The sequence below is a fragment of the Bos indicus x Bos taurus genome, chromosome 25, assembly GCF_003369695.1.
Source record: "Bos indicus x Bos taurus breed Angus x Brahman F1 hybrid chromosome 25, Bos_hybrid_MaternalHap_v2.0, whole genome shotgun sequence".
Taxonomy (NCBI): Eukaryota; Metazoa; Chordata; class Mammalia; order Artiodactyla; family Bovidae; genus Bos; species Bos indicus x Bos taurus.
In genome coordinates, this window is record NC_040100.1 from 17198823 (window position 1) to 17225755 (window position 26933).

Sequence of the window (26933 nt, forward strand, 5' to 3'; positions counted from 1 at the left end):
TCCAAAGCCAGACAGCTCAGTGCCAACCTTGATCCATCTCCCTATCTCTCTCCCACATCCTATATCTGTCTGGAGGTAAGAGTTCCAGATTGGGCAGCCGGGACAGTAGGCTCTGGATATGACCCATGAGTCCTGGGGAGAGCAAGTCAGCACCTTGGACAGTGGATGGTGCAGTCCATCTGGCTCTTCTGTATCAGGCGCGGCTCCTACGGGGTCAAGAATGCCAACACCAGACATCTCCCCACCCTCACTGATTGCTCTACCAGCTTCAGAGCACCTTGGACATGTCACTTCCCCTCTGATTGTCCCCATTTCCTTTTCTGCGCATTGGTGATGCCATTCTTGGTCTCGACGGGCCCTTCCAACCCAGTGAATTTGTTTTGGAACAGTGATTGTAATTTCATACATTTCAACAGAGCTAAGAGCTGATCTCTTGGGATCTCAGTGCCTTGGGGAATTTCAAGATGGCGATTCTCCACTAAGGGATTGAGATGTTAGGACTGGAAGAGACCGAATGTTAAAAAAAAACTTCATGTTTAATGTCTCGACTAAAAGAGAAGATAAATCACAACTTCTGAGAACCTCCTATGGGTTGACTACTCTGCTATGCTGGGAGGTGCCAAGGGGATTTAAAACACAGTACTTGCAGCCAACCGTCTGGGTGAGGCCTTGGACAAATCTCTTCCCACCTATGGACCTTGGCCTGCTCATCTGTGAAGAAAGGTGGCTGAACCTCAACCTCCTCTACCCTGAGCATTTTGTTATTTTTACATCTCTCTGAGGTTGCATAATGGAGGGCTTCTAGCAGAGGGGCTTGCTGGGTCTGCTGATGCCTTTACAACTAACATCCATTTGCAGGCCCAGAGAGATGAAGCCACTTGTCAAAAGTCAAACAGCTTAAAAAAAAAAAAAAAAAAAAAAGTCGCTCAGCTTGTTATTGGCAGAGCCTGGATTTGAACCTTTGATGATTGGACTCCAAGTACAGTTCACCCCCAACCCACAAGCCTGTACCCAAAGGAGGAGAGGCTGAGCGAAGAGCCTCTCAAATGTACAGAGAATATGTCCATTTGATCCGGGAAGATGGGGGGGTGCCTAGGCCTCCAGTGCAGGGATCACTCCATCCTCCTCCTGAGTGGTTTCTTCATTTATGAGCTCAGGGCTTGCTCTGGGCTCAGCCAGCTGCTGGGGGCTGCAGGCTCCAGGATGGAGCAGACTCAGTCCCCGCCAGCACTGAGTCTCTCCAGGTTAGTGGCAGGGATCTTGACAACAGAAAGTGACAGTCACGGGAGAGAACGACGTGCAGCTTGGTGTACGGGTGCAGAGGTCCATGGAGTGCTTTGCAGAGGAGGGAGCATTTGGGTGAGGACCCGGGGGCTCAACAGCCAGAGGACAGCAGGGAAGAGCACATGGCCCAGGGACCAGAATGTGCAAACCATGGAACAGAGTCAGGGGACAAAGATGCAGGCCAGGGAGAAGTCAGAGGTCAGAAGTGGCTCCTGCAGGCTGAGTCCAGCCTGGGAGATGCTGCTTGGCCCACTGGTGGTTTTAAGTGCTTTAAAAGCCTTGTGTGCGTGCTAAGTCGCTTCAGTCGTGTTCGACTTTTTGCGACTCTATGGACTGCAGTCCACCAGGCTCCTCTGTCCATGGGATTCTCCAGGCAAGAACACTAGAGGGGGTTGCCATGCCCTCCTCCAGGGGATCTTCCCAACCCAGGGGGAAGAAACTGTAACTCCTGTTGCAGGCAAATTCTTTACCGCTGAGCCACCAGGAAGCCCTTGAAAAGCCCTTTAAAATCACTTAGAAGCCAGGAGATTTGATTTCAAAATCCGGATTGTCAGTCTCTCTGAGCGTTTTGGAAGATCGGAGCCCACATTCCCTGGGGCAACAGTTGGCCAGAGCTAAGGAAAGGCTGCTTCTGACCGCTTCACCCTGTTATGTCATTGGTTTGGGCCCAGTGGACATGTTAAGGTGGGATTCCCTGATCTGTACCATAAGGATTTTTTTCCCCCCTGGCTGGTGATTGACCCCAATGTAAAGGGCCCCAGAGAAGGGAAGTGAGTGGGGAGTCGTGGTAGGCCAGTGGGGTACATGGTGAGGACAGGGCTCCTCCCACTGTAAATGACTCTGGATCCCAAGCCTCTCCTGGGATCCAGGGAACAGGAAGCTTGATTTTTGTTTTGGCCTCGCTGTGTGGCTTGCAGCGCTGAGCAGTGAGGGTGCAGAGCTCTAACCATTGGACAGTCAGAGAATCCCCTGTATTTGATTTTTTTTAAAGATATGTATTTACTTTGGTCTGCATCAGGTCTTGGCCGCAGCATGTGAGATCTTCCGGTTGCGGCGCTCAGGTTTCTCTCCAGTTGTGGCTCGGGCTCCAGGCTGCACGAGCTCTGCCGTTTACTTGCTCAGTGGTTTCTGACTCTTTGCGACCCCATGGACTATAGCCCGCCAGGCTCTTCTGTCCATGGGATTCTCCAGGCAAGAATACTGGAGAGGGTTGTCATGCCCTCCTCCTGGGGATCTTCCCGACCCAGGGATTGAACCCCAGTCTCCTGCTTGTGGCAGGCGGGCTTAGTTGTCCTGTGGCACCTGGGATCTCAGTTCCTCGGCCAAGGATCGAACCCACGTCCCCTGCGCTGGAAGGCAAATTCTTAAGACCAGCGAGGAAGTCCTAGGAAGCCTGATTTTTACTCAAAGAAGGATAAGGATCACGGCCCCTCCTTTCCCCTAAAAACACATGATGACTTTCCCTCTGTTCCATCAAACTCTCCAAGGTTCTGCTAGTTGGCAACGGTAAGAGCAACTACAATCATTTCTAAATACTCATTTAGAAAAACAATCAAACCTTTCTGTACACCAAATATTTGCTTTTCGATTAAAAAAAAAACCCCAACACCTATATCTTGGCAGCAAGCACTTTCAAAGAATGCAACTGTTTCAGCGACTGGGGCCAAAACAAATGTTTTTCCTAAGGCCAAACAATTCCAGAATGTTTGCCGAATGTTTGCCAAATGTTTTCCACCCCTTTTAAAAAATCTAGTAAAATTAGCAAAGCACCAACATTAAAGAATATTAAAAACAGAAGAAAAGCCAAAGGGGAAAAAAAATGACGTGTGCACACTCCCCAGCATTGGCACAATCTTCCTCATCTTTGCCTGTTCCCTTCCTGCCTTTGTTATGAGGAAGAATCTCCCAATAGTCAGAGCTGCTTTGGGCATGGAGGAAGAATAATGAGCTGCCCGCCCGTGGAGGTGTGCAAGCAAGAATTCTTGGCTTCAGCAGGAATTTCCACCTCAAGGGGCTTGCTCTGAGGGATGTCTGACCCTAAAGGATGAGAAGTTATCTGAGCAGAACACATTAAAAAAAAATGCTGAAGTTTGGAATCAAGAAGAAATTAATTCAACCCAGCAGCAGTGTAGCTGTGAATCCTAAGGCAGCTGCTTATGCTGGCTGAGCCTCAGTTTCCTCATCTGTAAAATGGGTTCAGGCTTTTCGGGACAACCTAGCATGGTGTGTGGACTCTAAGTGCTCCTTTGCAGCTAGTTTGCTTCCTCGCCCTTCACACCCATCCCACTCCCCATTCCAGGCAGTCTCTCCTCCCCACGTTCCTCTTTGTTCTCATCTTTCTGGCTCCAAGGAGTCACCATGGAATGTTCTCCAGGGGTTGAGCCATCTCTCTCCTGGGTTAATGGTCTCATAGTGAAAAGGCTGGTGGAGCACCATTCAGGGTGGGTGCTCTTAAGAGAAGGAGACCCCTGAGGCCAGAGAGCAGATGTCTGGAGGGCTTCCTATAGGAGGAGAGATTTGAGCTGGGCTTTGAGGGTTCAGTTTGATAGTAGGTACAAGGACATTTGAAGCAGGTCCCAACTTGGAGATGGAAATGGTCTAGTGAGATAGGAAGACATGAAGGTGGTGCTTGGGTGAAGGCAGGGGAGCGAGCTTCCGAGAATCAAGAAAAACAGAAGAGTGAGCGTGCACGTTGGATCAGATGAGCCTCCCAGCCCCTCTGCTTGCCCAGGCGGAGCAGAGGCTGTGGTCATAGAGGCTGCCCCCTGCCTTGGCCCAGGGAGCAGCTCAGGGCTGGCTTTCGGATGTCCACATACTCGCTCGCTCAAGTAAGCATCAAGTAAGGGTCAAGTAAGGTCGCGGCTCTGGAGTCATCTACACGATTCTCCTTCTAACCCTCCCATAGTGCCTTGAGCATATTGGGAGCACGCAGTGGACCCCAGGGAAGCCGGATGGGGTTGAGGGGTGGTGGGAGACAGGGGAAGCCTTTGGGTGGGTGAAGGGTGGAAAGAGGGTGGGTGGATGGCTTGAGTGGGGTGGATGAAGTGAGGGCAGGTGCGTGTGCAGGGTTGGTGGTTGGGCAGTGGGCAATAGTTGGATGAGAATGTCTGTGAGTTAAGGGCTGGAGACTTGACGTGTGGGTGTGGATGTGTTGGTAGGTTGGGAAGCAGACAAGTAGGTGGGTGAGGTGAAAAGTGGCCGGGCGGGTGGATGGGTGGGTGTTTTGGGTGATGGGTAGATGTGTGTGTGGAGAGCAGGGCTGGTGGGAGTGTTCTGGGCTGCTGCGAGGATGGATGGGATGTTGGCGGGTGTGTGATGTGTTGATAGGTGGGAGATGCTTGAATGGGTTTTAAGGCTCGGGGAGTCATGGTGGGGATAGTGTGTGAGCGGAATGGTAGGTATATTGGTGGGTTGGTGAGTGGATGGCAGCGGGTGTTGGCAGGCAGATGTCTAGGTGTTGGTGGATGGGTGGGCAGAGAGTGGCTGATGGGGGTGTGGCAGAGACGGAGAGTTGGGTAAGTGGATAGTGAGATGCTGAATGGAACAGTGAGTGGGTGGAGAGTTGCGTGTGGGTGGACAAATGGGTGGATGGGGAGTGGGAGGGGGCGGTGGCGCATAGGTGGAGGAAGGCAGCTGTCAGCACTGACCACCCTGTCCCCTTGGCAGGACACCAGCCACACATGGGAGATTCCTGGCCCCGGAGCTCTGCACACGAGGCAGCAGAGCTGAACCGCCAGTGCTGGGTCCTGGGGCACTGGGTGTGACCGTGAACAGCCTGGTTCCAGACCCCGGGCCATCATCAGCACCAGCCCCCTGCCGCAGGATCACTGGTCTGGTGCCTTTGGAACCTGGCCTGCATGCTGTGAACTCAGCCAGCCTGCGTGGGAGACACGTGGGCTGCCCTGCCCACGGCTGCCTGGGTCTCAGCGTCCTGGAATTGGGGCCAGGGCGTCTGAGGGGCTGCACAGTATGACTTGGGGACAGCCACTCCTGACTCCTGCCTCCGTCACGTGCAGAACCCTGCTGGGTGCGGCTGGGATGCTGAGAAGGATACGGACCTTGGCCGCTAAAGGGCTGGGACCCACAAGCCAGCCAGGAAGTCTCGGAGGTCCCCTGTTGGGGACAGGGAATGAGTGGGGTTTCTTGAAAGAGGGGCTGTGGCCTTGGCCCCGCAGCGGGGGAGGGTCCCACTGCAGGCACAGAGCAGGGACTCAATAAATGCTTGTTGGATCTGTTTTCTTGCTGCGTGTGGAGGCCAGTTGCTCTCTGGGCTGTGGCTGCCCCTTCGTGGCCCCACCCTATCAGGTCTCTAAGGAGCCTGAAGATAAGACAGCCCTGAGTGTGCTGGTCAGGGTTAGATGCTGAAGTGTGGGTGGGTGGGAGGAAAGGGGGGTGGTCCTGTAGCTGAGACTGGGTTGGGGGGGTGGGGTCAGGATAGAGCCAGGCTGGCAGGCTCTCTTGGATTCCAGAGGGTGGGGAGGTGGGTGCCAGGCAGGCAGGACACTGGAGAGGGCCATAGATAGGCCCTCAAACCCAGGCCCTCAGCCACCCTGACCCCCATGGGGACCCTTTACCCTGTGTCTAGAGTCACATTTATATCAAACCTTAGGGCTTAGATGCCTGAAGAAACAGATTCCTATTATGAAGATGAGGGAACTTAGGGTCACAGAGATGAAGCATCTTGCCCAAGATCACAGAGCTAGCAAAAGCAGGGTTAAGGGTTTGAATTAGGACTCCTGACTCCAAGAGGCCTTGTCCCTTCCCAAAGGATTTCTAGAAATTTCCCTCAAGGAGAGAATGTTGTTCTTCATTCTTCTATAAACACATCATCCAACCAATCATTCATCGATCCATCCATCCATCCATCCATCCATCATCCACCCATCTATCCTTCCATCCATTCATCATCCATCCATCCATCCATAACCCATCCCCACATCCATTCATCCATCCATCTATCCATTTGTCCATCCATTCATCCACCCATCTATCCATCCATCACCCATCCCCCATCCATTCATCCGTCCATCTATCCATTTGTCTGTCCATTCATCCTCCCATCTATCCATCCATCCATCCATAACCCATCCCCGCATCCATTCATTCATCCATCTATCCATTTGTCCGTCCATTATCCACCCATCAGTGGTCATTCTTCCTTTTACCAGACATCCATCCATCCATCCGTTCACGTATCACCTGCCCTCATTATTCAGCCATCCATCTGTGTATCCATCTACTCAATGATACAATTCCTTGTGTTCCTACTGTGTGCCAAACACTGTGGCAGGCACTTGAGATAGGATGCTAATTCAGAGACAGTGTCTGTCTTCAAAGAGCTCACAGATGGGCAGGACACAAACTAGACAGGTGAAGACAGAACAGTGTGTGGAGTGCTCTGGGACCAGGCAGCCTGGGTGCCGATTCCAGCTCCTCTACTTGAGATCGGGGGCACGTTACCTGACCTCTCTGTGCCTCACCCCTGTGGGCATGTGGGGATTATCAGTACACATACTTCTTAAAGTTCTTCTGAGGGTTAAAGGAGCTAATATACGTGCCTTTAGAACAGAGCCTGGCACATAAACGCTCTGTCGGTCTTTGCTGTTTTCTCAATGAGAGGAAGTTGGCGGGGGTGGGAGTGTGTGTGCTGCAGAAGCCCATAGGCAGCACCTGCTTGTAGGAGGGAGTGGGGCTCGTGGGAGGCTCCTTTGGGAAAATGACATTTAAGCTGAGATATGACGTTGTCTAGATGTCAGGCAGGCAAGAGTGTAGAGGGAAAGAAAGTTGGGAACATCATAGGAACTTTGGGATAGTCTAGATGGCAGATATGTAGAGAGAAAGAAGGGCAGTGGATGAGAAATCAGGCCGCAGATGTTAGTGGAGCCGGAGGGACTGAAGCCTCTTTAGGAAGGATCCACGGGAGATGCTTTCAGGCAAAGCAGGGAGTGCCCAGCTGAGCATCCCAGGAAGGTCTCTGCAGCTCTGGGCAGAGAATAGACGTGGGGGGGATGGCCCCTGTCCTTGTCCTCACCACATGTGAAAGGAGGGGAAAGGGTGAACTGGTTCAGAGTGGAGTTCCTGGGACAGCACGGTGAGGGCAGATTCAGGAGGCAGGCAGGAGGGAAAATGAGCTGATGTGGGAGGGTGGGAGGGTGGGAGGGGAAAGTCAGCGATGACACTCAGGTTAGGGGCTGGGGGGAGGTGGGGGCAGGTTCAGATGTCTTGAGTCTCAGGTGCCTGGGAGACACCCAGGTGGAGATGTGTGTTTATTCACCCATTCATTCATGCATTTGTTAATCAAGTCAGTGATTCATTCATCTAGTAACTATCGTGGACCTACTGTGTGGGGCAGGAGCTGGGTCTGGGAGAGAGACTGGAACTCAAATAAAAAGGCTTTGAATATCAGGGTGAGGAGGTCAGCTGGGCGAGAAGAAACCGCTGCAGCAGCTCCAGCTTCAGACTGGGCAGGGGCGTGTCCAATGGGAATCTGGCCCTGGGTACCTTGGAGCTCTTTATTCTCTTCTAGGATCCTTTTGAAGTTGCCAAGTGGATCACAGAGGTCTGGGAGATGATTTTTTGTTGAAACATGGGCAAAGTTTTTATCTATTTTAATAGTTGTGTTTATGTAAATTGTGTATTAGGAAAAAAATGTATAACGGGCACGCGAGTGCCGTGATTTCACAGACGTTATTGCTTAGGATGAAGCCAAAATAGGCATTTAAGTTAAAAGGCAAAAAAGTTGGCTTAAAGAAAAATATTAAATAAATAATCGTGCAAGTGGTATGTGATGATGGAATGCGGACGCCTCAAGCAAGGGCCATTCTTACCCTCTGCTCAGCCCAGAGAGGGATGGGGAGGACAGAGGAGGCTCACGGGACCACTCACTCAGGCTTCAAGTCCTTTTGGGTGCCTGCTGGGCAGGGGGAGAGAAGTAACTGCCATTCAGTCCCATGGAGGCTGCAGCAAGAAGGCTGCAGGTTAGACAAAAGGAAGCACTTCCAGGCAGGCCAGGTGAGCGATCCCAAGGGGTCCCTACTGGGAGTTACTGGGAGGGCTGTCTTCATGCCACACTGTCTGCCTGCACCTGGGAGCGGGGAGGACCACCTGGTTTGAAAGCAGGGGTCCTGGGTGAGCACACAGAGGCCTGGATGGGGAGGCAAAGCCCCCTCCTCCCACTCCTGCACAACTTTTCCTGCCCATCCCCTGCACCAAGCAGACCATCCCTCTCCACAGATAGAATGGCTGTTGGCCTTGGATGCTGACCTTGACCCCCATAGGCTGGCTTGACCCACAGCCCAGAGTAGCTCTTACACAGCCTGTTCTGCCCTGGACACCTGCTCCCAGCCTCCCTGTAGCCACACACCTGGGCTTGTGTGGACACACCCACCTCAACATTGTACAAACTTGAGTGAGCAATTGTTCGTGCACACGTGCTAACCCACCCACGTCTCTGTGTGCCCACTGATGCTGAGCACACACTCCTGTGTGCACGAGCTGGTGCTGGATACACACCAGCCCTGGACCTGGGTCTGCACGTGCCCACCACCCTGAATGGGGCTCTGTCGTGTTTGCTCAGGTGTGTGTGTGTGTGGGCGTGCGTGCTAATTCACTTCAGTCGTGTCCGACTCTGCGACTCTATGGATTGTGGCCCACCAGGGTCCTCTGTTCATGGAATTCCCCAGGCAAGGATACTGAAGTGGGTTGCTAGGTCGTCTTCCACGGTATCTTCCTGACCGTGGGATCAAACCCGCATCTCATTGTCTCCTGTGTTGGCAGGCAGGTTACCACTAGGCTGCCTGGGAAGCCAGCCTGTGCTAGGTTCAGTCTCTCAGTAGCGTCCAACTCTTCACCCCCTTTCTCCTCAGGTGCCTCAGGGCCCTGGTCCTTCCCCTGCCTGGGGGCTAACTGGCAGGTCCAGGCCGCTGGAGGTCCCTGGGCCGACTGCCCTTTTGGGCTGGTGGCTGTGACGAGCCGTCTTCCCTGCAGCCTCCACCAAAGCCCACCCATCCAGCCACACACTCCCTTGGGTAATGGTAATGTCAACTTGATTCACGGCCATTCATCCGCCGGCAGCTGGGCCTGAGGGCGCAGTGTGCTGGGAAGCTCATCCCTGGGGGAAGCTGCTGCCACCAGGGTGCGGACCCCTCCTTTGGGAGGAAGTGGGGACAGAGGAAAGCACCCAGGGCTGAGGAGTTAGTTAAAATCCCGAGGCTATTGCTGACCTGTGTGGGTCTTCATTCATCGAGAACTATTTGCCAAGGGGCTTCCGTGTAGCAGGCGCTGAGTGTGCACTGGAGCTGCCACGGCGAGTCAGAAAGGCACCGATTCCATCCTCGTGGAGGGAGTATTCCAGGGAGGAAACAGAGATGACTCCGATAATTCCAACAGCAAAAGTTTTCAGTTCAGACTGTGAGAAGTGCTGTGTAGGCGAACCACAGAAAGTCCGGATTTAAACTGCAGGGGTGAGGGTGGGCCTCTCAGAGGAAGGGCCGTGGCAGCAGGCTCTGAGGGATGAGGAAGGAGGCGGTGAGATGGTGTGGGCAGAAGTCAGAGCATGTGTAAAGGCCCTGGGGCTGACAGAATGCCGTGTGCCTGGGTGCAGCACTGGGGCAGGACACGGTGCCTGGAGCCCCAGGTGAGGGCATGAGGGTTGCTGCTGAGTGTGCATCTGGGGTCAGCTGGTGTGGGGCCTCATGGTGACAGGAAGTTTGACCTTCACCCGAAGGCTGCAGAGAACCGCTGACAGGAGGGTGTTAAGAGGTGGACACACCGGCTTTTCATTTTGGGAAGTGCTTCCGGGTCTGGGAGATGGGGTGAAGGGCTGAGGCAAGGTGACCAGAGAGGGGCTGCTGTGGGTCCTGCTGGGAGGTGGGGAGGGAGTGAGGGGGTAGGGAGCGCCGGGCCTGGACCAGCCTTTCTCTGAGCCTCCCTCCTGGGCTTCGATGCTATGCAGGCAGGGATGCTGTAGGCCACGCGGGGCCTTGGTGAAAACCAGGAAAGACTGTTCTCCAAGTGGATGACTTAGAAAAGCCCCTGTCCCCAAGCCAGGAGAGATGGAGCCCTGGAGCACACAGCCTGGGGGGCCTGGAGTCTTGCCCCTTCGCCTCTCACCCGGGGGCTGTGGGCGATGAGCATGTTACACCGCCCCACCGGAGGACAGCCCCGCCGCGGGACTGAAGACAACGACCATCAGTCATGAGGAAAAACCAATCTCTTCCACGTGGAGATTTATTGCGTAGACAGACAGGAAATCACAATGCGAGACCTCTGCCCCGTGCCCACGCGGCCCGGCCCACCATACCCTGGTAATTGCTTCTTGGGCCATAATTCATCTTGGACGGATGCTGTCTGAGCCTCGGCCTGCAGGGAGGCCGGAGGCTGGGGAATGGCCAGAGGCCTGGCAAGGGAGTGGGCAGCGGGCAGAGGCCAGGACTGGCCAGGACGTGGGGGAGGGAGGGGGCCTGGAGCTCTGGGGGAGCAGTAAGGGGCCTTTGCTCAGGACAAGTTCCATGCCAGGAGGCCAAGATGGTGCGTCAGGGCACCAAGCCCCCTTCTACATACACTCCTGACCCTCCCTCCCCTGGAACTTCCAGGGTGGGTGGGTGGCTGTCAAGTGGAGGGGTGCACGCAGGGTGGGTTAGGGAGAGGAGGCAAGAGAGGGGCTCCACAGGTCAAGAGCTGGCATGGGAGGGGAGACAGCACTCATTCTGTAAGGCCGACGCCCTTCGTGGACCAACCAGCCCAGGCTGGGGGGAATCCAGGAAAATCAGGAGGGCCATGCTGCCCTTTTGAGCAGCCTCCCATCTCAGCCCCCAGGCCACTCTTGCTGTGAAAGCCTCAGTTTGTACACCTGTAAGATGAAGATTCATGAGGTTCTCACGGCAAGTACACTGGGGTGGTTTGCCATTCCCTCCTCCCCTGTCGAAAAGCATAGACATCACTCTGCCGACAAAGGTCTGTACAGTCAAGGCTATGGTCTTTCCAGTGGTCACGTATGGTTGTGAGAGCTGGACTGTAAAGAAGGCAGGGTGCTGAAGAATTGATGCCTTCACACTGTGGTGCTGAGAAGACTCTTGAGAGTCCCTTGGACAGCAAAGAGATCAAGCCAGTCAATCTTAAGGGAGATCAACCCTGAATATTCACTGGAAGGACTGATGCTGAAGCTGAAGCTCCAGTATTTTGGTTATCTGATGCAAACAGATGGCTCATTGGAAAAGTCCCTGATGCTGGGAAAGATTGAGGGCCAAAGAAGAAGGCGTCAGAGAATGAGATGGCTAGACAGCATCACTGATGCAATGAACAAGAACTTGGGCAAACTCTGGGAGATGGTGAGGAATAGGGAGGCCTGGCATGCTGCCATCCATGGGGTCGCAAAGAGTCAGACACGACTGGGCGACTGAACAAGAAGAAGATGAGGGCCATTGTGGAACTCAGCCAGTGTGCCCTGCCTCCCAGGAGATGCTCCTAAGGATGCCCAGAGTGACTCTGAGGAGCAGGTGTAGCATCCTGAGGCCTGGGTAAGGAAGCCGAGGAGGCATGGGCGTAAGGTTGCTCACAGCTACGAGGTAGTGGGGTCTGGACTTGAACCCTGGCCAGGCAGCCCCAGGTTGCTCTCCATCACCAACTCGCTGGGAAATGGGTACCTGCAGCATGAGGTCTCAGCGTCTAACCGTGATACACAGCTTCAGTGACGAACCCATAGAGCATCCAGGTCAGGTGAGAGCTTAGTATGTACTGACTGACATTTATTTGGCTTCACTGGGTCTTAGTCACTGCATTCTGGATCTTTAGTTGCAAAGTGTGGGCTCTTAGGTGCGGCATGTGAAATCTAGTTCCTGACCAGGGATCGAACCCAGGCCCTCTGCATTGAGAGCGCAGTCTTAGCCACTGGGCCACCAGGGAAGTCCCTGTACTGACAGTTACGACTTTGGTTGTTATTATTACAGAAGATGACTGCTAAAGCCTGCCCCTTTGTCAGGAGTGTGTGTGAGTGGAACAGCTTCCCAGAGGCTGGGAGCCGGGAAGTGGTGTCATGACTGCCATGTACAGGTCCAGGCACATGCCTGACCACCAGCCCCAAGCACCCAGGGACACACAGCCCATTTGGCAGAGGCCCCCGTACCTCCCCCCAGCACCTGTCCGGGGCCTGTTCCCTGACTGGACACCAGAAGCTTGAGTCGTTGGGCCCCACGAGAGCCTCTGCGTGTGCAGGAGGGTGAGGCCCCATCACTGTCACCCCATCCCCTCCTGCTCCTCCATGTAAATGACCTGCCTCTGTCTCCAGGTGTGAATTCGGATGCCTGTAGGGCTGTGAAGCGCGAAGCAATGCGGGGAGGGCAGCAGGCCGAGCGCGAGACGACAGGGGCGGGTGGCGAGTGTGGTGACTGGGGAGCCGCTGCCCGGGCTCAGGGCCAGCTCTGGCTTTTGGGACCATCTGGTAACATGGGACCAGAGCTGCCACGGCTTCCAGTTTTTTTAGAGAAGCAAGGAACTGGCAGACCAGTGCAGCCAGCCAATCCCGAGGAGGCTGAGGGTGAGGCTGAGTGATGGGGAAGGGGAGGTGCTGGGGCCTCAGGAAGGGACCATGCTGCTTCAGGCGGGGGTGGGAGGTGAGGTCTGGGGAGGGACTCAGGACATCTCAGCAAACAAGCCCGAGTGTGGGGGCAGCGGCCACTGGTCTGGCTACAGAAACGGCCTTGGCAGGCTCTGAGGGGCCCTCTGAGGTCGCGGTGCCAGTGCTGGAACCAAAGAAACAGACAGACAGAAGCGGGTCCTTCCCTCTGTGGGTCAGAGAAGGCGGGTCCCCAGGGGATGGGGCCTGAGGGGAGGCTCCCCTGGGAGACTCTGCCTGCTCTTCCTTAACCCTCTTGTCAGCTGTGGCCAAGATTCATTCCCTGCAGCCATGCCTGGGTGCCAACCAGCCCCCGTGCCCCTGACAGCTGCAGCTCGGGGCTGATTTACAGCCCTGTAGATTACAGGGTGGGGGTGGGACCCAGGGAATGGGCAGGGAAGCGGGATGTGGAGGGAGAGGAAGGCCTCTGCTCCCCAGAAAGCCTGGGGGTGGAAACTGCAGCTTCAGTCCGCTGAGGTCACTCCACTGACCCCCTGGGCAAGAGGGGCGGGGCCAGGAATAGTCTCCTCCCTCTCTTTACCTCCCTGGAAAGGTGAGGAGGACTGGGGTGAACCAGCCCTGGGCATTCATGGAGCCTTGCATCAGGGACTGTGGGCCTCCCTGCTGGCTCAGATGGTAAAGAATTTGCCTGCAATGCAGGAGACCCAGGTTCAATCCCTCGGTTGGGAAGATGCCCTGGAGAAGGGAGGGGAACCCACTCCAATTTTCTTGCCTGGAGAATCCCATGGACAGAGGAGCCTGGCGGGCTATACAGTCCATGGGGTTGAAAACAGTGGGACCCGACTGAGTGACTAATACTTTGACTTTCAGGTCAGGGACTGCAGGCTCCAGGGAGCCAGGAAGGAAGTGGGGGCCGATGTTCATGCTGAGCTAGGATGGGAGCTGTGGTGGAGGGTCAGCTACATAGGACCTGTAACTGGATTTACTTGGCTCACTCGATGTTTGTTAACTTAGAGCCAACATTTAAAAGTCAGATTTCACATTAAAAATAAATACAACACCTGGATTCCTGGCTTCTTTCAAACCCCCTGAAGACCTGGTGTGGCGGGACCCTGGGCTCTGAGCCGCAGAAGGTGCCTGGGCTGCTCTGTTGACCAGGTCCTGCAAGGCCAGCTTTGCCCCCTGGTGTTGCTTGCCTGGCCCTGGAACAATAGGGACCCAGGCCCAGCGCTCTGGCTGGTGGTTGGAAAGGCTTAGAATCTGGGATGCTCGGCCGGCCTCCCAGCCCGCGGCTGGAATGCAGGGAGGGCTGGCCTGCGTTCACAGTCTCCCGGGCTGGCCCAGAGACACAAGCCCCGGTAGTACCAGGCCCTGGCAGGGCAGGGCCCCGCTGTCTTCACAGGAACTCAGAGGGGAGCCGGGGGCGGGGTTGGCCCAGTAGAGGCCCAGCCATTATCCCTACATGCTGGCAGGACAGAAGCCCTCTCCCCTCTGGCCAGTTTAATAGATGGAGGGAGGGTCTCCAGAGGGCCCCCTTACCCAGCCCCCAATACAACTGCTGGCAACTGAGCTGCAGTCTAGACCGCTAGCCCCTTCAACTGAACCTTCTTCCTCTTCAAAGCCTGCTTTATCCGGACGCTGATACTCACCCCTAAAGGAAGCAGGGGTGGGGAACCGCAGGAGGAGCCTTCAATCAATTTGGGGGCTGTGATTTCAGGATCCACTCATGCTGAAGGGAAACCCCAGGGTCCAGGAAATTTCACCCCAGTTCTCCCGTGGTTATCTCAGGATTTGTATACTAATAGCTCCCCAAGCTGAGTGTCTTGGGCAAGTTACTCAGCCTCTCTGTGCCTTAGTTCCTGTATCTGTAAAAGGAGGATTGTAATCACACCTACCCTCCAAGGCTGAACTCGGGTGAAACGAGTCAGTTCCAGGCATATGTGCTAAGTCACTTCAGTTGTGTCCGACTCTGCGACCCTACCACCAGGCTCCTCAGTCCATGGGATTCGCCAGGCAAAAATACTGGAGTGGGTTGCCAGGCCCTCCTCCAGGGGATCTTCCTGACCCAGGGATCGAACCTGAGTTCCTTATGTCTCCTGCTTTGGCAGGCGTGTTCTTTACCACTAGGGCCACCTGGGAATAACAGCCGCTGTAAACCACATGCTGCTGCGGCTAAGTCGCTTCAGTCGTGTCCGACTCTGTGTGACCCCAGAGACGGCAGCCCACCAGGCGCCCCCGTCTCTGGGATTCTCCAGGCAAGAACACTGGAGTGGGTTGCCATTTCCTTCTCCAATGCATGAACATGAAAAGTGAAAGTGAAGTCACTTAGTCGTGTCCAACTCTTAGCGACTCCATGGCCTGCAGCCCGCCAGGCTCCTCCGTCCATGGGATTTTCCAGGCAAGAGTACTGGAGTGGGGTGCCATCGCCTTCTCTGGTATACCGTATGGGCTTCTATTATCTGGCCAGGATCACGACCTCATTCGCAGGTGGGAAGAGGGAGTGGTTGGCCTCCAGTGGACTCAGTCCATTCTTGGAGGCAGCACAGTCTCCCTCTTGTCTGACCCCAAATCTAGCACATCAGACCATATTCTTAATAACATCTTTTATTGATCTTGCAAGAGAAAAAATAGAAATTTATTTTAGAGTTAATGCCTGTACAGCTTTTTTTTTCCCCTCCCCTCCTAACTTGCATGGTACATACAATTATTATAAATATCAACTGAGATCCTGGGAGCAAGTGAGTGTGGTACTTGTGTGATCTCCCAAACATATCTGACCTGTTACAAATGCCTCAGGGGGGAATAGAAGGCTGGGCTCCCTTTAAAGCCAAGGTACTGGTTTTGGTTACTAAAAGTCGATCAACTCTCCCCTCTCTGCTGCACCACCCCCGATTCTCCTGGGAGTCTGGAGGCCCAGAGGTGGAGGTGCTTGCCACATCCGGGAGGGTGAGGTGAGCCTAGAAACGGGGCTTGGAAGCTACCAAAATTATGGATCTTCTCTGGGAGAAACAATTCCTTATCTTCACGTCTGGCCCCATGCTCCTAATGAAAAACGCATTTGCATGGCTGCTCGGCTGAAGCTGCAAAGCTCATAAAGTATTTGCTGGGGCTTTTGGTTGCATAGGAACCTTCTTGGAGTACAGTACGGCGGCAGTGGGGCCGGGCTGGGAGCCAGGAAAACAATGGATTAATATTTGGAACGAGAAATTACCCACCACTGGGAAACCAATGAGGTCCCTGATCTGAGCTTGTTACACAGATGAAAATAAATGTGATCTGGGCTTCACGTGGCTGGTGGGGCAAGGCACATGTCCAACTTGCCCAGAAGCTGCTGGAAGAGGGCAAAGGTGGGGGACCCCTGGGCAACAAGAACCTCACCGCCTGGGGCCCAGGACGCAGAGGGACAAGAACGGATGGAAAGGGAGAAAAGCCTGGATCAGACAGAGGGATTGCGCCCCCCACCCCCAGGCTAGTTCAAGTGGCAGGGGGCGTGGCCTCTGGGGCTGAGGGTGCAGCTGTGGCACTGGTCTTCTGTCTCCCGGCCTGGCATCTAGAGGGCATCTGGATGGGCCCTCCTGGCCCCCTGGGGTAGGACGCTGCCTGCCTGTCCTGTCTGGGCCTGGCAGCACTGCAGGGAGGGCCTGCATGCCGGATGGGGGTACAGGGCTGACTCAGGGCGGCAGGTGGGTTCAGCTGCCTCAGTTCCACAGTTCCCGATCTCTTCTCGGGCTTAACCAGAGGACAGAGATACAGCATGACCAGGGACCCTCACGGGATCCCTCCTTCTCCACCAGGCCTGGGTGGGACCCCCCGGCCCCGGGATGAGTGAAGGGATGGTAGCAGTCCAGGAGGGGTCCAGGGGAGAACCCCACCCTCTCGGCCAGCTCTGCCAGCCCCCAGATGAGGCAGGGATGCAGTGGGGGTGGGGGCCTCGGAAGGCAGGGCCCCACGCCCGTTGGTGTTGGTATCTGAGGCCTGGTCTCCTCCACCCGGCTCAGCCATGCCCCAGGCCCTGGGGCGGCTGGCTGGGAGGCCTCACCAGGCCACGTCACTGTGTTACCTCGAGTCAGGCAGATCCCACGGATCCCATGACGGGCCTGCTTTGCGGGATCTCACCAGAAAGTCACGGAGCCAGGAGTCCCTGGGCTCCCTGTGCTGACCCCAGGACCGCAGGGGCCAGTGGAAGACCACACACCCCTTCTTCCCCCTGAACTCCTGTGTTTCCCAGGGCGGTTCACCCCTCGAGTTCCTTCTTCCCACTGGGCCCCTCTGTACTGCAGCTCCCTTCCGCCCTGTGGGGTCTGGGGTCTGGGCGGGCCAGAACGAATTCCTGAGGGCCGGGGACGCAGATGCTGCGTGGGGGCTGGTGATGGAGCCCCGTCCTGGCTGAGAGGACCAGCCCACTCCTTCGCCGGTCAGCACCACCATGGTCTCGCTGTCTCCTTCTCGCTGATGCAGGTTTTGGGGCGTAAGGCTGTGGAGGGGGAGCACAAGAGGAAGCAGTGTTACCCAGCCTCCATCCCCAAGGGCTGCCTCCTGCCCTGGGGGTGAAACCCACACCGCCCGGGGTCTCAGCACTCAAGGCCCCTGGAGACCTGGCCTCCGCCCCCAGCAGCCTCCAGCTCGGAGCAGGCTCGCCCACTGTTCCCTCTGCCTGCCCAGCCCTGTGTATCTTTTAGGATCGAGTTCAAGCATCCCCTCTCCGGGAAGCCCTCACCCTTCGCATCCTCTCTGGGTTTCCTATGGTCCAAGGCCACCCTCTCTATATAGCGCTTCTGCTCTCAATGGCCCTCTCTTCTCTGTATCCACAAGACCTGGCTTCCGGGAAGCATACCATGTTACTCCCAGGGTTCTGACCCCATCACCCATTTCACAGCCCCCCAGGCAGGCTCCTGGGTGGAGAAGAGGGGGCTGGGGGCTGAGGGCTGGCAGGGATGACAGACAGTGTCTGATGCTGCCAGCTCCTTCTCTGTTCCAACCAGACCCTGGAAGCGGGGTGGGAGGGGTGCCGTGAGCAGAGAAGGAAACTGACCTGGGTCAACTGCATTCTGCTTCCTCTTCGAGTTGGTAATGATTTGGTTTTCATTCATCATCTGCACATCCTGGTCCTCTACCTGATTGCTGCGGAGAGGGAAAAACCAGAAGGTGCCTTCCGGCTCCAGACGGCAGGTCCCTGCCATCCTCCACCGTTAGGGCTGGCGGGGGGAGATCAGAGAGGAGGGGAGGTCATGGGGCCAGCTCGGTGTGGGAGGGGGTGCACCTGATGGCGGTGTGCTTCTCCTGGTTACAGATGTCCGCGTCCTCGGTGAAAAGGATGGTGTGGTAGGGCACCGTGGGCTCGCACGTGGGCAAGATGCCCCCGACCAGGTGGCCCACCATGGCCAGGATCCCGTTGTACACGAGCAAGTCATCCACCAGGAGCTGGACAGGCAGAAGAGGGGCTGCGGCCCAGCGCTGCCCTCCCCCTTCCCATGTGTGACCGCGCGTGAAGGGCATCACTGCCCAGGGGCTCGGCTACTACGTACTCAGCCCGTGCTGTGATTTCAGATCTTCACGATGGCCAGGAAAGGCGCCTGGACCAGCCCCACGTTGCCGATGAGGATACTGAGGCTCCGAGGGCTCAAATCTTAAACCCACGTGGCAGAGCTCAGAGGCAAACTCGGGTCTCTGACCCCCAGGACCCCCCACTCTCCTGAGTTGCCCCCTGGCAGGAAGAACTCCCCACACCACTGTGATTCGAGGAGAAAAGATTAAAGAAAAGCAGCGTTCTGTTTTTTCGGGGTGATGACTCAAATCACTCAGAGAAAGCCTTTGAATTCATGGACGGATGGCATAGATCCCTGCCTCTGAGGACCCAGCATTTGTGTCTAAGGTTGCAGCCGACAGAAGTAAATCAAAGTGTGACAAATGATAATTGCCGGTGGCCTAATTACCAACGGGCATAATTATCTCCCAAAACCCAGCTAATAAGTACTTACGCCAAACTCCTTCACCCCTCGATGTGGTGTTTTTGCGTAATTCCACAGTTTGATCATTGACACCGTAGTGGGCAAGTCGAAAATCACATAAACCCGGTTCACCTGTCAGAGTGAAGAACTAATTCAAACAGGCGTGTTTGGGAACAGAGGCAAGGGGCTGGGCCGGGGGGGTGCCAGGCGTGGGCCCGTGTCAGCCGGCTGGGCTTCTCTGGGGCTGCCGGGCGTGGGGTTCTCACTGCCTCTCATCTCCCTGAAGCCCATCTTGAGTCAGGTCACGTGTGGCTGCGTTTGCAACAAACCGCTGAGCTAGCTGTTGAAGGGCCTGTTTTCTGGGCCTGGCGTGGCTCTCATTTAAATGCCCGCGGAGAATCGGGGACACCCTTCCTTTTCCTCCAGGCCAGGCCCAGAAACACAGTCTGGGGCTCCCGGGGCCAAGGGCGATGGCCCCCGGCTCCAGAGTCAAGAGGCACACCCCCCCCCCCACCCTCGGGGAGCAATCAGCACAGCTATGACCCCTGTTTGTCCTTTCCCTGAATCACAAATGCAAAGCATCGCTGACTGCCCAGGAAGGTGGTGCTGGTTAATTTCAGCAGAGATCTTTGAACCTCTGGTGTGGGGTAGTGGGGGCGGGGTGGGGGGGGGGTGTTCCAATCAGTGGCAAAAATCAGCTAGTAAAGTGGGACCCAAGAGTCCCCCCCCCCAGCTCCCCACCCCCAACACAGACTCTCAAATATTAGTGCGGGAGCCCTTGCAAGATAGGATAAAGCAAACAGAATTCACTGTTGGCCACAGGCTGCAGGCTTAGCTTTGACCCAGGCCCAGGGTTTCAGCCCCAAGAGGACATAGCAGGGTACAGAAAAAGTCAGCCTTCTCTGCTTGTACCATGGAAACAATTTAGATGAGGGGCCTCCAAGTGAGTGCCCATGGGACTCAACTGGATACAAATACTTGAGTCCAGCTGAGAGAGGACAAACGGGGAGACTGCCCCACACCCGAAAGTCTTTGTGTGAAAGAATGGCAAATGCCTGCTGGTCAAGGTCAAGACGGCCGAAGGCTAGACTGGCTAGGGGCCACCAGCTTGCGGCCCCAGGTGTGAAAGGTGACAGATCGATGCACTTCCCGTCTGCAGTGGTGCGGCTGGGGCCGGGGGGGTCGGCCTCTGCGCAAGGGAATCTGATGGAACATCGCAGGGGTGCTGCCCCTTCCTGGGAGGATTTTGAGAGGAGAATGTATCCCTTGTCTTCCCTCCGGGGTCACGGGGGTGGGCACCCTAGCCCCTGCTGCACATCTACCCAGGCATCTGGGCCCGTGGCTGAGAGGCTGGGGGGCTGCGATCAGCCCCATCCCATCCCGAGTGGCCCCTCGCCTCCCTTGCCACCACCATCGGCCAGGCCCAGATGAGCAAAGGCCCACCCCCAGGTTCGCCATCAGGCTTGCAGCAAAAAGACGAGTGCGACACTTGTAGAGTCTGTGATCTGGGAGACTGAGTCGGTGGGTTGGAAGAGCTTACCCGGCAAGTCTGAGGACAGAGAGAGGCAAGGTGGGGATCAAGTACCCGGTGACATAAAGAAGGAGCAGAAATCAGGAATGTGGAGAGGCTGGGGCTAGAGGGAAGAGGAGAGCGAAGCAGAGACAGGAAAGAGAACTGGAGAGGGAGGCTCACAGGGACCGAGGGCTGCCCACGCCCCCAGGCCTGCTGTGCTGGGATCCTGGCCTCAGAGGCCCACCTGATAATCAGCACCCCCAGAGCAAAGGGAAAGACCTCTGGCTGGGAAGATGTGTTAGCAAAGACCTGAGCCTTCCTGGCAGCCCGTGGGCATTCTGACTTGTTTCGAGGTTAACTTGGCCTGGAAGGAAGATGTGTCGCTGAGACTGGGGACAGAAAGTGCCACACACACCCCCCGCCCCGCCAGCCCCCCATCCACCCCAGGGCTGGGAGCCTCCGGAACCCACCAGGCCGGGCAGGATGGGGGCCAGCCACATGTGTCTGCCATCGCTGGTGTTGTTCACTTGGTCGATGAGCTTGTCAGGGGTCCGGACGTCCCCGCACACGCCCTCCAGGGAGTTGACGCTGTCAGGGAAGGCGGCGATATCTGAGGACATCTCTAAGCTGTCATAACCCAAAGCAGTGTGTTCGGCTCCAGGCACTGTGGGCCCCTCTTGCGGCCGCCAGCCCCCATCACACTGATGGCGTGGCCTGGGGGGGATGCCGGGGTGGGCTGAGCCGCTGTCTGCTGCTCAGGGCTGCTGGAGGAGTGTCAGCCAAATTAGACATGTTCTGGGGGAAAAGGAAGGTGAGGAGGCTGAGGGGAGTGGGGGTAAGAGTGGAGGGGTGGCCGGTTTCAAGGAAAGGAGAGGGAAGTATGCAGAGAGCAGGCTGGAAAACATGGGTACGTGGAGCTGCTAGAGGCCCGAATAAAAGGGGTTGCTGGGCTTCCCTAGTGGCTCAGTTGGTAAAGAATCTGCCTGCAATGCAGGAGACCTGGGTTCAATCCCTAGGTCGGGAAGATCCCCCTGGAGAAAGGAGAGGCTACCCACTCCAATATTCATAGGCTTCCCTGGTGGCTCAGCTGGTCAAGAATCCGCCTATAAAGTGGGAGACCTGGGTTTGAACCCTGAGTTGGGAAGATCCCCTGGAAGAGAGCATGGCAACCCACTCCAGTATTCTTGCCTGGAGAATTCCATGGACAGAGGAGCCAGGCAGGCTACAGCCCATAGGGTCATAAAGAGTCAGATACAACTGAAGTGATTGAGCAGCAGCAGCCCTGGCATTTTTTTCCAGGTCTGGTTCCTCCAGGGACATTTCCCTCTACATTCAAGGATTCTGTTCCTTCCCCCGGGCCCTCCTGTGCTCCCTGCAGTCTGGCTGGAGCCCCGCTTCTGCCTAGAAAGGATACTGTTCTCTGAAAGAGGGATTTTTTCTCCCCTTTCGTCATACAGCTCCAGGCCGGTAAGACCGATGTAATAGGGGTCACCCCAGCTGGTCAGGAGCTGAAACTGGAAAATGACTGGAACATGTTATTAAGGAAAAAACAGGCTTAATTTTCTGGAGAACAGAGGGAAACAATTACAAAGATAACAGGGATATATATATGTGTGTGTGTGTGTGTGTGTGTGTGTATATATATATATGGGTTTAAAGAGATGAACGAGAGAAAAAAATGATTTTTTTCCCCTCCGAGACTGAAGTCAATCAAAATGTATGTGGCATGAAATTTTCTTTCATTTAAACAGCAATATGAATGTGTGTATGTGTGTTTGAAGAATTCAGAAGCTTTCTCCAGGCCCCGGGAGACAGGGCAACGGGCAGGGAGGGTGTCCTTCAGGGAGCTGGCAGGATGGAGAAGCATCTGTCACAAACTCAGTGTATAGGACTGAACAGTGACCTGACCTCAAAAAAAAAAACAAACCACCTCTTGCCTCAGTTTCACTGATTGTAAAATGACAAGAACAGAGTACCTGTTCCCTCCTCCACCCATTTCAAGTGTGGAGGGCGTGAACAGCAAGGCAGGTTGTGGGAGTGTCACAGCTCTGGGGGGATGGGCTGTGCCAGGGTGACCCCCTCCTGTTGCTGACTGCATCCCAGGTGCCAGCCCTTCCGCAGCCCTGTCCTCCACTGGCTCCCAGCATCCCCAGGAGCAGGCGGGCCAAGGAGCCTGCGAAGTGGGAGGGTGATCCCGAGGGGGTTAAGTCAGAGGTGGTCCTCGGGGGAGAACAGGCAAGAGAGCGCCAGGCTGTCTGTGCTCACTAGACCTGACTCTGCCTCTTCCCAGCTGTGTGAGCCGGCAAATTACTTAACCATCCTGGGCCTCAGTGTTCTCTGCTGTGAAATGGGGGTGCTAGCAGTGCCCGCCTCACAGGGCTAACCAGAGGGTTCACACAGGTGACCCACTGCCGACAGTGCCAGGCAGCAGGAGGGTCCAGCACGTCTGAGCTACGACTCCTTCCCTTTTCACCTCCTCCCTGTCTGGTTCCAAGGAGAGCCCCCAGCCCCATCCCCAGGTGGGTTCCCACTTCTCCAGCCCCTCCCAGCGACAGTCCTTGGCGCTGCCTTCTGAACCTCAGTCCAGCAGGGGGGTGGGGTCTAGAACTTGTGTTGCCCACCCCAGTCCCAGAAGCACCGTCTCCGTGAGGACCTGGGAGCCCGCCCAACCTCTCCGCAGTTGCCCTGCATGGGCTCCGCTGCCTCGGCTGCGGCCTGGCTGAGACCCAGTGCCGCAGCGAACACCCAGATCCCGCCCCAGGGCCAGCAAGGAGCTACAAGGACCTGGCCCTCTCCCTGGGTTCTGGGTGTGGCCCCGAAGGCCTTCGCTGTGCAACGTGTGGGTGGCAGGAGGAGGAGTCCCCGGATGACTCAGCAGTAAAGAATCCTCCTGCCGTGCGGGCGACTCGGGAGACTTGGGTTCGATCCCTCAGTGGGGAAGATGCCCTGGAGGAAGAAATGGCAACCCACTCCAGTATTCTTGCCTGGGAAATCCCATGGACAGAGGAGCCTGGTGGGCTGCAGGCCACGGGGTCTTAAAAGAGTCAGACACGACTGAGTGACTAAACACCAACAGGAGGAGGATACAGCCGCAGGGCATCGGGGGCGCCTCGTAGTCCATGCTCGCCCGCTCCAGGCGCTTCGTGTCCAGCCTGCAAACACAGAAGCAGAGGATTGTAGTGGCCCGAGTCGCTGGTCAGTTATTCCCGCTGGGAGGCGGTGGGGGAGGGACAGACAAGCTTCTGCTCACACGGAGTTCCCATCCACCGGGAGAGGCTCGTCGCCTCGGGTTTGACTCATAATCCTCACAACAACCCTGGGAGCTGAGTTCTCTCATGTCCCTGGAGCACAAGGAAGTGAAGTCACTTGCTCAAGGTCACACAGCTGGGAGGTGGCAGAAGTGGGATGTGACCTGAGGTCATCTGGTTTCAGGGTCCACACTCTGAACCATTCCATTCGACCTCAGTCCCTTCATGAACAAGGTTAAGTCCACTCAATGCTAAGAGCTGAGACCCATGATGGACCCACGGATTGTGGTGCTGGGAGCGGGCAGGTTACTACCCCAGGCGGTGGTCAGGGACGTGATGTCTGAGCTAAGGAGAAAGCAGCCATGGGAAGAGTCAGAGCTGAGCCTTCCAAGATGAACAGCACCCAGAGCAAAGGCTGGTGGGAAGGAGCTGGGCAGTTGGTGTTTGCTCCAAAAAGCAGCCAGTCGGGGGTGTGGGCTGGGATAGGAGACAGGCAGGGAGAAGAGGCTGGGAGGTGGGGAGAGCCCTGCAGGCTTTGGCTTCGTGGATCCTGAGCAAGTGGTTTCACTAGCCTGGGCCTCAGTTCCCACATCTGTGAAATGGGCATAACAACCCCTGCTTCAAAGATGGTTGAAAGGATTATCTGAAGGATGAATACAAAGCATCTGGCTCAGAGCAGGCACCCAGGAGGGAGCCTCTCTCCTCCCCCAGATTCCTCCCTGCAGGGCTTCTCTCCCTGGCCTACCGCCAGTGACTTCTGGCTCTGGCCTGCTTTCTTCAATTTCAAGGGCAATGTTGTAATTAAGTGACTATTTCCAGTATCTGGCCCCAGGAGTGATGCCAGCTACAGTAGAGGGAAACTCATTTTGTTTCGAGAGCTTGGCCTCTGGTATTTGGACATCAGGGGGTTTAAATGAGTAAACTTAACGTGGCATTTACAAATTGTTAGCAACTTAAAGCAGCTGAGACTGGGGCCAAGCAATCCCAGTGAATCCATGAAATGTTAGGCTCCGTTTTCCTCTCTGAGTCTTTCTAAATCAGGAACACAGAAACGAGACGAAGGAGGCCCCTCGACGAATGGGCCAGCGGGCGTTTCTGGAATCTAGGCAGCCTGGAGCCTCTTTCCCCAGCAGGAAGCCCAATGAAGCATTTAAAATCTCAAACACCCAAGACTGTGAGAAACCCAAACATCCCCAGACAAGGTGGGTACATCCCCAGGCTTCCGGAGAGGCTTGGCTAAGCTTTAGAAAACTGGCCAAGTTGAAAAGCAATGTGTTTGATCATCACTTCAAAGCGCTTTAGGTACACGCTTCAGAGCCTGATGCAAAGCCAGGGCCCGTAGGCTGGGAAGGACCGTCTGGGGAGCCGCTCCACTCACCTCTGGGCTGGCGGGGGCAACGGTCGGGCCTGCAGGTAGTCCACAAAGAGGATTTCTTGAGCAAAGTCAAAGTGGCAGTTGCCCGGTCCCTTCCGGATGAGGAAGCCCTCGGGAGGGGAGACGCACAGGCCATCCAGGGAGACGTGGACGATCTTGGCCTAGCACACGAAAAAAAAAAAAAAAACAAGGCTGAAGAGAAGGAGCCGGTGTGAGGAGGCTGGTGAGCGCTGATGTGGCTGGAGGTCCTGGTGGCTGCCATTTACGACCGAGGGCCTTCACAGAACCCCCCAGGCCTTCCTCCCAGACCAGACCCCACCTGGTCAGGGGGCTCCTTGCCAATTGCCATCCCTACTCTGTGCCAGGCGCCTGGGCAGACAGCAGAGGAGCAGGTGGGTGAGGCCCCTGCCACGGAGGACACATATGGGCCTTCTCTGGTCTACTCAGCTGCAGAGGGCTGGGGTCGTCAAGGGCATGGACTCAGCTGCTCTGGGATCCACCGTGAGTAGCTGTGCAAGTTATTTGACCCCTCTGCCTCAATTTTCCTCATCTGTTAAATGGGCTCAGTGAGGAGCTAACTTACATAAAGTCTCCAAAACAGAACAGTGCCTGGCACACAGTGGGCCAGTATTTTCCTAGATCATCCTTCTCCACCCCCGATTCACACCTCCTCTCCTCTCCTAGCCCTTTCCCCGGAACAGAAGTGGACTCCTTCCTGATTTTCCTTCTTGAGCCCTTGGCCCATCCTGTTAAGGGCATGCACCCCATAGCTATGTCCTGGGTGGTTTCTGGGCTCCCTGATGGCAGACCCTGGCTGGATTATCTCTACATCCACCTTAGGGCCCGGCACACAGTAGGTGTTTACTGAGACCTGGCTGAATTGATTGGATGTGGGCTAACACGTCCCCCTGTTCTAGGCCAGATCTTGCCAGCCGGATGGCTGCAACCAGCCATTCAATGTCAGAGCCTAACAGCCGGGTCTGAGGTGGCTCAGCTCTGGTCCCCTGGGCAGCAGTAATAATACGTGAGCAGAGAAGGGGAGTCAGGGCTCCTTCATGGTTAGCAGAACGGACCACTGCCGACCAAACTGATGGCGTTTCACCCCTGGGAGACACAGAGAGGCTTCTCTGTGCAGAAAGAAAGGGGCCCTGACTTGGGTCTCATGATTACAATGTACCTGGGGGCCCTTCATTCCTTCAGCAGTTAGGGGGTCTCCATAGTCAGTCAGGGCTTCCCTGGTAGCTCAGCTTGTAAAGAATCTGCCTACAATGCAGGAGACTCTGTTTGACTGCTGGGTTGGGAAGATCCCCTGGAGAAGGGAAAGGCTACCCACTCCAGTATTCTGGCCTCGAGAATTCCATGCTGTATAGTCCATGGGGTCGCAAAGAGTCGGACACAACTGAGTGACTTTCACTTTCCCTTCCTAGTCAGTCACAGGGTGCATACACCTAGAAGGTGTTAGAGGGGCTCTAGCTCCAGGCACGGCTGGATGTGGCAACCCCAAAGCTGTCACTCTACCTCCACTCTGCTTTCCTCAAGGTTCCTGCCCAGGCCCCAGGCCTGGCCGGATGGAGAATTGTCACCCCTTAGCCATGTGATTGGTTCAGAGAGATGGAACTCGACTAGAACAATCGGCATGGCTCCTGGGGTTTTGCTGGCTTGCTTGCAAAGAGGAGTTCTCTCTTCTGCTGGACTTGGAGCAGGCAGGATGTAGTCTAGCACTGCCAGGGTTTGCCCGGTGGAGAAAGCCACCTGAAGTGAAGCCGAGGCCCAGGAAGCCCTTGTCCTTCTTCTAGAACCACCACCTCCTCCAGGAAGCATCCCTGACTTCTCCAGCCCCCCATTCGTTCCCTCAGGGGGAGCTTTAATTATCATCTCCATCTTACAGTGAAGGAACCTAGAGTTCAGAGAGGCCAACGATTTGCCCAAGGACACACTGGAGGGGTGTGGAGCCCACCTCCCGGAGTGCCAGGCTTGGCTCTAACCTCATGCC

General features: G+C 55.8%; 2 protein-coding genes across 5 annotated transcripts in view; one reads left to right on the forward strand and one right to left on the reverse strand.

Annotated features, from left to right (window-relative positions):
* The window catches only part of GSG1L (GSG1 like), a 252603-nt gene extending 247081 nt beyond the window's left edge, over window positions 1-5522 (forward strand). For both annotated transcript variants that reach the window (XM_027527610.1, XM_027527609.1), the window contains one exon: window positions 4951-5522. In XM_027527610.1, the coding sequence (XP_027383411.1) occupies window positions 4951-5048 (98 nt within the window). In that variant the 3' untranslated portion in view covers window positions 5049-5522. The remainder of the gene's footprint in view (window positions 1-4950) is intronic.
* Window positions 5523-15444: 9922 nt separating this feature from the next.
* The window catches only part of KIAA0556 (KIAA0556 ortholog), a 230123-nt gene continuing 218634 nt past the window's right edge, over window positions 15445-26933 (reverse strand). For all 3 annotated transcript variants that reach the window (XM_027526515.1, XM_027526514.1, XM_027526513.1), the window contains 8 exons: window positions 24944-25101; window positions 23405-23469; window positions 21732-21842; window positions 20788-20927; window positions 18835-18936; window positions 18117-18277; window positions 17889-17977; window positions 15445-17330 (listed from right to left, as the gene is read on the reverse strand). In XM_027526515.1, the coding sequence (XP_027382316.1) occupies window positions 17272-17330; window positions 17889-17977; window positions 18117-18277; window positions 18835-18936; window positions 20788-20927; window positions 21732-21842; window positions 23405-23469; window positions 24944-25101 (885 nt within the window). In that variant the 3' untranslated portion in view covers window positions 15445-17271. The remainder of the gene's footprint in view (window positions 17331-17888; window positions 17978-18116; window positions 18278-18834; window positions 18937-20787; window positions 20928-21731; window positions 21843-23404; window positions 23470-24943; window positions 25102-26933) is intronic.